General features: G+C 38.3%; 2 protein-coding genes across 2 annotated transcripts; both read left to right on the top strand.

Moving 5' to 3' along the window:
• The first annotated feature begins 199 nt into the window (after positions 1-199).
• On the top strand, positions 200-1,175 carry LOC148658291 (olfactory receptor 6N1-like). Its single transcript, XM_088640133.1, has one exon. It carries the CDS (start codon positions 200-202, stop codon positions 1,154-1,156), a length of 957 nt encoding a protein of 318 aa, XP_088496259.1. The 3' UTR covers positions 1,157-1,175.
• Positions 1,176-7,991: 6,816 nt separating this feature from the next.
• LOC148658290 (olfactory receptor 1E16-like) lies at positions 7,992-8,936 on the top strand. The gene has a single exon (XM_088640132.1). It carries the CDS (start codon positions 7,992-7,994, stop codon positions 8,934-8,936), a length of 945 nt encoding a protein of 314 aa, XP_088496258.1.
• The last annotated feature ends 4,055 nt before the right edge of the window (positions 8,937-12,991 follow it).

The following is a 12,991-nucleotide window of genomic DNA, read 5'->3' as shown; positions in this document are numbered from 1 at the left end:
CTATATTACTAACAAATGAAATTGAAACAGAGCATATGATGTGGACATTGTTCCCTTTTTACTAGAATCTTGTTTATATAGAATCTATGTTAATATTACATTATTGCTATCTCCTTTAACTTTTATTGACAATTTGATTTTAGGCTTGAGAAAAAGCAAAAAAGGGCATACTGAAGCACCGTTTCAGCAGCTGGCAGCAATGGAGATAAACGCCACATTTCCTTCCCCTGTGGGGTTTCTGATTTCAGGATTACAGAATCTGCAGAACAGTGACTATTATTTTATATTCCTGGCTTTCGTTTACCTGGGAACCCTGATAGCCAATTGTATTCTAATGTCCATAATATGGCTGTCAGAGTGTCTTCATACACCAAAGTACATGGCAGTTTTTAATTTATCTATTGTAGACTTGAGCATTAGCACAGCTCTTATTCCAAAATGTTTAGATCAATTTCTTTTTGACTCACGATTTGTGTTATATGAGACATGTTTAACTCAGATGTTATTTGTTCAGTCTTTATATGGCTTGGAATCTCTCTCCCTTGTTGTTATGTCTTATGAAAGACTCATCTCTATTTGTTTTCCACTGAGAAGCAGCACAATCAATACAAACACCAGAATGTTTGTTATACTTGCTTTCTGCTGGGTAATATCTTTCACATATTTTGGTGTTGCAGTGGGTTTTATAACACGCTTGGCATTCTGTGAACCTATTCCTGTCATTAAGAGTTATTTCTGTGATCATGGACCAGTGTTCAGAGCGGCCTGTAATGATAATAGTGCAAATTTAATTATAGGCAAAGTTTATACTGTTCTTTTCATTTTTCTGCCATTTGCATTGATTATTCTATCCTATGTGTGCATTATAGCTGCTCTTTCCAGGATTGCATCTGCACAAGGGAGGTGGAAAGCATTTAAAACATGCACGGGTCACTTAGCCTTAGTGGTCATATTCTTTATACCTGTTTTAGTAACATATATGATTGCTTGGATAAATTTCACAGTGGAAACTAACACCAGAATCCTCAACACATCTTTGTCAGCAACCCTGCCTCCTCTACTGAATCCCATCATATACACCTTAAAAACTGAGGAGGTAATGGAGCAAATTAAGAATTTCATAAGGAAACGGAAGTCTGCACCAATAAATCATTAGTACTGTAATTAGTCATGGAGTGCACATTTTTGTCTTTGTACAGAACACAGTTACTTTGTTCTCAGTGTTATTATGCAGTAACAACTCTTCAGCAAAACAGAGTAAAGTACAAAACAAAATGTAATTTATCTTGAATGTTTTTATTTGTAATTGTTATTGTGTAATTAAGAAAAATATTTTTAAGTTTAATCGCAACAATGATCTCTCTGCCTTTTATAGACTATTCTTTTCAGAAGTGTAATTCAACAATTCAGCAGCTGTTTGTTGCCTATATTTCTTTAGATAAATCTGATTCAGTACTAATATTTAAATAACTAGTAGAAGAAATGTATTTGGTTGTGTGATCTTGAAACTTAAATTGTTTAGACCACATAATAGATTTCTTTATCAATGAATAATGTGCATTGGACAGTTTATTTCAAAGCCTTTATGCCATCCTGAATAAAAACAGATTTCTTATCCATTTCTGCGAACCATTGACAAACAAATCAATCCAACATAATTCTCAAAAACCATCTTGTCGCTCAATGTTAAAGGTCTGTTCTGTCCCAGATCTAGGATTCATCCTTTGTTCCCTTTCCTTCTAAAGGACTTTTTGATCTTGTCTGTGCCCACAGCACACCTGGACACCTGGGTTTTGTAGCCATTTTCGTTTTGTTGACTGCACTACTAAATATATTGCATTTCATTCAATTATGGGTATTCTTGTACAAATGTATGTGTTTTTTTGTGTATTTCCTTTTATCAAATATATACTATATGGAATACAAAAACCTGAAAATTCATAATATATCCTTTAAATCCTTCAATTCACAATGGTTCTATAGTAGTGTTACATCTGTTTGAACAATATTTAACTTAATATTTCGTTTTAATGCAGCAGTTTCAGACTGTTTAGAATCTTAATACTACTGCATATAACTGAGCTAAGGTAATTGATAATATGCCCTGAAATGTGTACATCATGTTTTTCATATTAAAAAGACTGACATACACAGGTTTTGTAGTGTTCATTGTGGTTAGTATTGATGTCTCATTGTTCTTTTGACTTTGAGTCCAGCCTGCATCACCTTCTGTGTAACATTTACTGTATGTTTTCTTATAATTACTAGATTGATGTGAGTTTATAAATTGCTTTTCTTGTGTTTCTCCTGTTATGGTGTGTCTGAATTGTGAGTATTGTCTGCTGCCTTAAGCTTAGGCTTACCACAGACCTGTAAATTTACATTTACATGTAAATATTGTGTAATTCTGTTACCAAAGACATTCTCATATATAAAAAAGTATATTTTGTTTATGTACCATTGTAGTTCAATCCCAGGTAGGGGCAAGTGATGCTTCCAGGTCCACTCAGCCTGCTTTCCAAATGAGTACCGGGGTTTAATCCTTCCGGGGGTATTAGGTCGGCTGGAGTGTGATGCTGACCACATCACCTCCACTTCCAGTGTCGGATGGTCAAGGAAAATGGTGACCCTTGCCCCCCATTCCCCAGTGGGCTTTACGGCCTGAAAAGGGACCTACTTACCTTACAATTGTAGTTTACACTGTTATAATCTGCATATATATGAAAATCTGAAAAGTATTGTCTTAAACACAGGGACTAACTTCAAGCTGTAAAAATGTGGCACCGATACAGTAAGCAAAAATAGTAGCTAACTGTTACATCCAGGCTGGGAGCATATATATGAAAATATGAAAAGTATTGTCTTAAACACAGGGACTAACTTCAAGCTGTAAAACTGTGGCACCGATACAGTAAGCAAAAATAGTAGCTAACTGTTACGTCCAGGCTGGGAGCATATATATGAAAATATGAAAAGTATTGTCTTAAACACAGGGACTAACTTCAAGCTGTAAAAATGTGGCACCGATACAGTAAGCAAAAATAGTAGCTAACTGTTACGTCCAGGCTGGGAGCAGCTCACTGCCTTTGGTTGCCACGGGTAACTGCAGCATTCACACGAGTGCTCGCATTCCACCTGAGACCATGCAGACTAGGTCAGACTGCCAATTCATTGGTCCCATTCCTTGTTAATCAGGGGATCAAATCGTGAAATCATCCTTCAGTAAACAACTGCGTTTAAGCCTGAAACGCCACTAATTCAGTGCTCTGACATTAAGCTACCAGGAGTAGTGAAATTTCCTGTGTGCTTCAGAAACCTGTCTTTGTGTGACTCCAATTTTCCAAAATATTGCTCCGCAGCATGCTCCCCTGTATGGGCGACAAACCTGCCCAGAGCACTCGAGAAATCAGACAGCAATAATTTTGCAGCTTTCATTGATTCTAGTGAAGCAAGGAATTTGACTTGTAGACTGCCAGGGAGCTGAACGTTCTTTTGTTTCCTTGTGACCCAGTCCTGATGGTGGAGTCCCTGGCCAGATTCTGAGAAAGACCACAGCCCTGACCGTGAGGGTGCTGCACAGGGAATCGATCGAATTCCTTCTCCACACAGCTCACGGATTCTGGGGTTCCTATGGCCCCAGGAATATTAACCTCACCTGGACTTGCCTACAAAGGAGCTTCTGGCCTGGGGTCTAACCTGTTGGGGCTCCTATCTCCCATTCTACCTCTGCTAGGTGCCCTGGATTTCCATCGTGCTTACATTGTGCCTATTATATTATATGATTGTTGTATTCTATGAACTAGAGATGTATTCAGCAAAAAAGCACAAATGCTCCCACTGTACCATGAATACAACTATCCCATTGATTTTCTGTCTGGTATCACACCATCCAGGGGCCTCCTGTTCACCCTGTCTTTGCTGGAGACCAAGACCATGAAGGAGTATACAGTATCAATGAGAATCTCCAGACAGTCTTCATTCATCCCTTCTCCTCTCATCTTGTTCTCTTTCCTAAAAAGATGTGTCCCTACATGTGAGCATCAACTACATGCGTCTCAAAAGGATCACTAAGAAGAATCGGTACTCACTACCACTTATTCGATCACTCCAAGAAAGGGCCAGCCAGACAGGCATTTTCACATATATTGACTTGAGAGAGGTGAAAAACGTGACACAAATCTCAGAGGGAGGGAGACAAAAGGAAGATGGGTTTTAACACCAAGCTCTGCAATGTCCCAACCATCTTCCAGAACTTTATAAAGGACATCTTTCAGGACTTCCTGGAGGGATTTGTGGTGGTGAATGTAGACAATATTCTGATCTACTCTCAGAACCTTCAGGAACTCTTCAGAACCTGATGGCATACCAAGTCATGTCCTCAGTCTCTGCGCCAAACAACTGGCAGCTGTATTCATAGACATTTTCAACTTGTCCCTGGCCCAAGCTGCTTCAAGACAACCACCATCATCCCAATAACAAAGAAAACCACAGTGACATGCATTAATGACTACTGCCCAGTGGCACTAACCCCTGTTATCATGAAGTCCTTCAAGAGGCTGGCCATGGGACACCATTTCAGACACACTGGACCCGTATCAATTGCCTACCTGCCTAACAGATGCCGCAATCTCAATTGCCATACACACTGTCCTATCCCATCTGGATAAAAAGAATACTTACTCAAGACTACTATTCATTAAATTCAGCTCAGCTTTTAACACCATCATTCCAGAGAAACTAGTCAAGAAACTCAGTGCACTGGGTCTTGACACCAGTGCACTCTGAAGTGGATTCTGGACTTCCTGACAGCCAGACCCCAGGCTGTCAGGCTTGAAAACCATACCTCCGGCACACTAACTCTGAACACTGGGGTCCCCCAGGGTTGTGTGCTTAGCCCAATGCACTGCAATGTACTGCAAGTTTACCTATGATACCACAGTTGTAGGTCTGATCACAAACAATGATGGGAGAACCTGTAGGGAAGAGGTCAGTCTCCTTACAATATGGTGTGAGAACAACAACCTCACTCTCAACATCTGCAAAACCAAGGAGCTGATCGTTGATTTCAGAAAACTGCAAAATGGTCATGTCCCTATCCACATCAATAGGACTGAAGTGGAAAGGGTCAGTTACTTCAAATTCCTTGGAGTCCATATCACCGAGGACCTCACGTGGTCTCTCAACACCACTTGTCTGATTAAGAAAGTGTAACAGCACCTGTACTTCTTAAGACAGTTGAAGAAGACTAAGATATCTCCCTCTCACTAACTTTTACAAATGTACTACAGAAAGCATACTAACAGGTTGCATCACAGTGTGGTATGGCAACTGCAGTATTGCTGAGCACAAAGCCCTACAGCAGTTGGTGAAAACTCCATCAGTGGGGTTGCTCTCCCATCCATCCAGGACATTTATGACAGACAGTGCTTGAGGAAAGCTCTAAGCATCATCAAAGACACCACACACCCCAGATACAGACTGTTTGACCCTCAACCATCTGGAAAATGGTACCGGAACATTTGGGTCCAGACTACCAGAGATAGTTTTTACCCCCCCCCCCACTATCAAACTGTTAAACTCCCAGCGTCTCTCACACCTTCTCTCTTTATCAAAACTCAAATGCACATTGAAATCTACCTCTACCTCACATGTTAAGACGTTTACTCTCCATAATTCTGTATCCTTTATTTCATTCTGTTGTATGATTTTGCACATCTGTTGTTATTTTGCACATTAACTGTTACCTGTTGTTGTTTTGTACATTATCTGTTGTTGCACATTGCCTGTTGTTGTTTTGCACATTGCCTGTTGTCTCTGTCTTTCTTTTCTTGCACAATTGTATTGTTGTTTGCACTACTAACCATCTGAGAGCTAGCTAAATCTCATTTCGTTGTACTATATACCTGTTATGAGTATAATGACAATAAACTTGAACTTGAACATACCAGACATGTCCAGCAGGCCCTCCTGTGACACATGGAGCACCACCTCTGTGCCAATCTGGGAAAGTTTGAGTTTCACAAGCCTGAGGTGGTGCTACCTGCTCTCCTTGATGGGTCCATAGATGCACCCAAACAAAGTTGCAACAGTAAGGACTGCCCCACCTCGACCACCCTCAAACACTCTCAAACACATCTAGCGCTTCCTGGTTTCTTCTACCGTTTCATCAGAAACTAAATGTTTAATCATGGATCCCATCACTAGTCCTCCTAAAGATGGGCCTAGCCAAGGGAAAGGGACACCAAAGGAGCAGAAGGCCTTCAAGGATCTGAAAAGTGATTCACTTCACTTCTGATCCTTCACCACCCAGATCCGACTCTGACTTAAAAGTCGAAGTGGTTGCATCAGATTTTGGAGTGGGTGTGGTGCTGTCCCAAAGAATCAAAGCCCCACCTATACTCTACCCCCTGCTCTTACTTCTCCTGGAATTTGTCTCCCAATGGAGTGCAATTACAATGTGGGAGACTGGATACTTCTTGCAGTGAAGATGGAAGCACCTTATCAATGGAGCTTCACATCCTATAGTGGTCATGTCTGGAAGACCAAACACCTTAACCTTCAACATGGTCCTTAAGAAGACCACAAAAAGGGCAGTCTTGAAGTCACAGGGCAGTTAAGTGTAGTGCAGTAAGGTTGCCATTGATCTTTATCACAGTGCTTTTAAGCAAATACAATCTCTTGTCAAGAACTCCTAGGATCTTCCTATCAAATAGATGCGTATACGCAATAATTACTATATTTTTTTGTACATCTGTGCCAGACCAGCGTATTCTGCAGAAGGAATTTATTCATCATAAAGAGGATAGTATTCTAAGATTTGTGAAAGATTGCTAATTTAAACCAACATACTGTACAACATACTGATCTCAGTAGTGAGGTGATGTTGACCTAATACTACAGCCTATGTTGTTAGTCATTCAACCAAAATACTAATGAATATCCAATATCTATATAGTCCATTTTATAGAAAACATGCATGTATTGAGCAAAACATTTTTTAATATTAAGTACTTAATTAATAATTTATCATTATTTAAAGGACAATGAAAATCAAAAGCATTCTCAGTGCTATCGTATGGAAAAACATATTATAAGTCAAAAGCACTAGTAAAAATTGTCAGAGTAATACCACAGAGTTTTTAAGACATATTTATGTCACACAGCAGTCTACCTTTTCTGACTATTTCTTCCCTTATAACTTAGAGTAAAAACAATGGTATTCCCCTATTAATTCTCTTCAAAGAATTCACAACAGGCAGGGAAGGCAAGGGCTCAGGGCCTAGTTTCCTGATCACATACATGATACCATATTCCAGGTCCGTCTCACCTTCTCAGTATCAAATGAGCACCCTTATAACACAGAGGAATTGTCAAACCACTTGAGGACAATGTCATGACAGCTATGCTCTGGTGCTTTACGGTATGGCTTAGGGTAGAGTGCTGATATAGAGACAGCACACAGAATGAATTTCAGCATCATCTTTTTGTCAGGTACGAAACAGATATAGCACATCTAAATAAATTTACAATAGAGTTTATGTATTAAATTGGGGTTTGCATTTCATATAGATTAGTTAACTGAACTTATTTAATGAATAGAAAATAGAGAATTAATAGATAGACAAACCATAAGTTCACATACCGCATAATATCCTTTCAATTCTGTAATAGTTGAAACTATATTACTGACAAATGAAATGGAAACAGAGCATGTGATGTTCATGAGAAGGAACAAGTAAAGGATTATTCCATGCTGGAAACAGAAGAAAAGATACACAACATTTCGGCTGAGGAGATCTCTTCAGGTGTGATGTTCAAATTGTTTCTGTTTTACTAGAATATTAAAATAATAATATTAACTCATTGTTAATATTACGGTTTTGTCATCCCCTTTAATTTCCATTCCATTTTTTATTTTAGGTTTGAAAGTGAAAAAACCTGTGAAAAGTGAAAAGGAGGATTTTGAAGCACTCTTTTAGCAGCTGGCAGCAATGGAGATAAACACCACTGTGGGGTTTCTGATATCTGGATTTCAGAATCTGCAGCACAGTGATTATTATTTCATATTCCTGGCTTTCATTTACCTTGCAACCCTCATAGCTAATATCATTCTAATGTCTGTAATATGGCTGTCAGAGTGTCTTCATACACCAAAGTACATGGCCGTTTTTAATTTATCTGTAGTAGATCTAAGCATTAGCACAGCTCTTATTCCAAAATGTATACATCAGTTTCTTTTTGATTCAAGACTTGTGTTATATGAGACATGTTTAGCTCAATTGTTCTTTGTTCATTCTTTCTATGCCTTAGAATCACTGTCCCTTGTTGTTATGTCTTACGAAAGACTTGTATCTATTTGTTTTCCTCTGAGAAGTAGTACAATCAGCACAAACAACAGAATGTTCATTATAATTGTTTTCTGCTGGGTATTAACTTTTTCATATTTTATTGTTGTACTGATGTTCATAGCACGCTTGTCATTCTGCAGGCCTGTTCCTCTCATTAAGAGTTATTTCTGTGATCATGGACCAGTGTTTAAAGAGGCCTGCAGCAGCTACAGTGCAAACTGGACTATAGCTAGTGTTTATACTGTTGCTTTCATTTTTCTGCCACTGGCGTTGATTATTTTATCATACGTGTGTATTATAGCTGCTCTTTCCAAGATTGTATCTGCACAGGGGAGGAGCAAAGCATTTAAAACGTGCACGGCTCACTTAGCCTTAGTGGTCATTTTTTTTATACCTGTCTTAGTAACATATATGATTGTTTGGACAAATTTACCAGTGGACACTGACTCCAGGATCCTCAACACATCTTTGGCAGCAACCCTGCCTCCTCTGCTGAATCCCATCATATACACTTTAAAAACTGAGGAGGTAATGGAGCAAATTAAGAATTTCTTGAGGAAGCAGAAGCCTGCTCCAGTAATTGTTTAGTACTGTAATTGATCCAGAAGTGTAATTTATCTTTGTAAGTAATAACAATTAATTAGCTTTCAGTGTTACGATGCAGTAGCAACACTTCAGCAAAAGTGAGGAAAGTTCAAAACAAAATGTAACTTTTGTTGTATTTTTTTCAATTTGTTATAATTGTGCAAGTACAAAAAAAAAATTTATCTCAAACATGACTAATAAAACATATCTTCCTTTTTCAATCTGATTATTGTTTTCCAGAAGTACAAATCTACAATTCAACATACAGTATGTTTACCTGTATTGATATACTAATAATAAATGAAATAACAACAGTAGTTTATATTTAGATAATTAGTATTTTAGTGAAACCAAAGAGGAGATGGATTTGTTAATGTGATACTATGCATGACTTGTGTATTCCACATTATATATGTTTTTATCAAATCTTTATGTGTGTTGTACACTTTTTCCAATGCCACTATGACAACCTGAATAAAAGCAGTTTTTACCAATACATTTCTGCAAACCACTGACATACAAACCATAATTCTCAAATACTGGTCACAACCCTCCTGTGGATCCATGTAAAAGTCTGTTCTGTAGACTCTGTCCTAGGTACAACATTCATCCTAGGCTCCCTTTCCTTCTGAAACACTTTTTGTTCTCAACTGCCACTGCACTCTACCTAGTTCACAAGCAGACACCTGGTTTTTGTAGTTATATTCACGCTTTCTTATTAAACTAATAAATATATTATGATTCATTCAGTTACTGTATGTGCACTCATGTATATATATGTATTTCTTCTCACAAAAGCTAATCAACAGAGTACAAAATACTTAAAATTCATAATATCCTATAAAACCTTAAATTCATCATGGTTTTAGGTGGTGTTGTTACATCTAATGTAACCTTAGAACATCTTCAATTAATGTTTTGTTTTAATGTAGTGGTTTCAAGCTATATTTAGTGTCTTAATATAACTAAGTGACAGAACTAAGGTTTTTGAGAATATACCTTGCAAGCTGTACACCAAAACTTCCGTATTGGAAAGACTGACATGCACGGGTGGTGAAGTGTTTGTAGCAGTTAGCATTGCTGTCTCATTGTCCTTTTGGTTTTGAGTCAAGCCTGCATCACCTTCTGTGTAGTAATGTGTGCATTAATCTTATATTTGTCCTGTGATGTTTTGTCTGAATTGCAACTATTGTCTGCTGCCTCAAGCGTAGGTTCAGCACAAAACTGTATTGAATTAAGTGGCTATTAAAAATGTACAGTACTGTTTGTAAGCAAATGTATAATGGTTTTCATAGTTTTACATAATTTAAGCTAAATATTTCATTATTATTGATATATTATTTCAATCCTCAACCATGGGCTACATTTCTGACCCTTAATCTTTTCTTGTAACATTGCACCATGCAAATATTGTATATTTCAATATTCAATATTGTATATACTGAAAAAGCTTCACATGTGCATTATGTTGATTTACAACTCTAATAATTTAGTTAATTACTCTCTAATAATTAGCATATACAGCATATTATCTTGGATACAGGTACTAACTGTAAAAATATGGTACCTATACAGTAAGCAGACGTACAGTAGCAGCTCACTGTGACACTCGGGCTGTGAGCAGTTTGTTGCCTGAGGTTGATCTTGGTAACTGCAGCATTCACATACAGTAAGTGCTTGCATCCCACCTGAGCCCATGAGGACCAGGCCAGCACTCTGATTGTGAGCAACTCTCCCATTCAATCAGGGACCAAATCATCCAATCATCTCTTCAATAAATAATAATAATTAATAATAATTGCTTACACTTATATAGCGCTTTTCTGGACACTCCACTCAAAGCACTTTACAGGTAATGGGGACTCCCCTCCACCACCACCAATGACTGCTTTTCAGCCCAAAAACCCCGCTAATTTAGTGCTGTGACACTGAGATTCCAGGAGTAGTCCATAGTCCAAAAACATACTGAGATCATAGGTTAATGGGCTCTAGGATCAAGTACAGTAGTATTGTACTGCACATGTGAGTATGTTGTTTAACCACCTGGTCTGGGCAGCAATGGACTGGGGCAGCACATCCAGGGTGTACCCTGCCTTATGCGAGCTGCTTACCAAGACAAGGCAGTGGCTCCCCTGTGAATTGGAAGTAGAGGTTAGAAAATATGGTTCCATTCTGTGTTTTTCTTATTTTATTATTTTTATTTAAAGATGGAAGAATGGATAGGTAAAATATATAAAAATAAAAAATACTGACTTCATCTTTCATTTTACAATTGCGTGCTGATTCTTCCCTCCTTCTACCAAGCCAGCTCCTCATCTAATCAAACCTGACAGGCTATAAAACCCCTGAACTACCACAAGTTCCCAGAGACTGCTACAGCTCTGATCTGTCCTCGTTTCTCTCAGGTTCTCATGAACTAAACCTAGAATAAACCCTGTTTCTGACCTCCAGCCGAAGATTCCCATTCCCTCAACTTACCTTGACTCTGTTCTGCCTGAAACTTCACCGTGGCTTTTTTCCCTGCCTGTGTAACCAGCCCTTTTCCCTGTTTAGATTCAACTCTGCCTCATGGCTTTCTCAGTACTTTTTCTCTCTCTCCTCAGCGATATCTGACAGATTCCAGCAATCACCAAGCATCTGCAGCTTGACTGAGTGCAAGCCTTTAGACTCAGCTGTCAGCCTGAGCAAACCGTGTCATAATAATATTCAGTTTTTTTATTGAATTAAATCTGATCCTTATGCCAGAAAGTATGAAATATTAAATACATTTAATATTTAAATATTAAATATATATATAAGGAATTTTAATCATAGATTGAGCCTCTCACTTATGTGTTCTTCTTGCTAGTAATTTTTTGTTTGGCTCCTGATTCATAGTAAATACTGTATGTTGTAGGAACTTTAATTAGAATTTTTATTTTTCATTTTTCTATACCACAATTTTCAATGTATTTATTTCTTCTGTAACTTTCAATAAATAGGTTTTCCTTTAAGCACTGCATTAGCTGTATCTGATAGTATTGCTGTGGACATTAATGAAGCCCTATTTGTCAGGAAAAGTGTGATATCAAAGAAGCCAGGAGTTCTGACACTGTAAAACACCTCCTTTTCGCCCCATGTTTCAGCAAAACCTCCTCTTTAGTTTTTAATCTCAGACATGGATTTTGATTTGGACCGCGTATCAGAGGGTTGGGGGCCCAGGGTTCTGAAAGCCCTTTCAATCTCCAAGTATAAGTCTTGGAGGGTGATCTCAAACTGCTCCTCACTAAGCTTCTCAGTAAGCTGGATCACTGACCCCCCCCTCCCCCACATTGCTCTCTGGTGGGACTGCATAGATCCACAGGTTCTGTCTCCTCGTCCTGCCCTCCAGGTCTGTCTCTTGGCCTCTAGCAGCTTCTGCCTCTGGATCAGGTGTAGAAGCATGTCATCTGTTTTTTCACCCCATGCTTCAGTCTGCACAATGAGCTCTTCCACCACATGTGTCCATTCATTCATGTTGTTCAACTCTTCATTAAAGTCCATCAGATTTCTGTTCATATCCCTTCTGAAATTTAGCATTTCAGTAAGTATTCTTCTTGCGACTGACAGGACCTGTTGGTCCTCAGATTCCTCGACATGGCACCATACAACCCATTAAGCATGGGAAGAACTAATGCGGTTTCCCTGTTCTTCAGTTTTCTTTCTCGGGTTGCTTTGGGTGTCTTTACTTCCTTTGACTCATTTTCCCATTTTTATGCAACACTAAGTATCTTTTTTAAAATGCATTATTTACATTTTTGAAGCAGTTGTTGGCATTCTTTGAAGATGTGCAAAAGAGAAAAAATAAACTTAAAATTAAAAAAGAAATTAACACCATTGTTGATGGTGATGTCACTGGAAGACTCCATTCTGTTTCTGTCATTCTTGATTGAAAAGTGTAGATCACTTCATTACCTGTGCTCAATGAACAACCTCAATAGTGATTTTGACCAAATTCCTACAGTATTTAACTGTGCCTACTGTATGAGACAGCCTATGTACAGTAACTATTTGATTCAGGCACTAATGAACATCCAAAA

This window comes from Lepisosteus platostomus, chromosome 7 (assembly GCF_059453375.1).
Source record: "Lepisosteus platostomus isolate fLepPlt1 chromosome 7, fLepPlt1.hap1, whole genome shotgun sequence".
Classification (NCBI taxonomy): Eukaryota; Metazoa; Chordata; class Actinopteri; order Semionotiformes; family Lepisosteidae; genus Lepisosteus; species Lepisosteus platostomus.
Note: the sequence above shows the minus strand (reverse complement) of the source record. Positions and strands in the feature narration are given on the sequence as shown.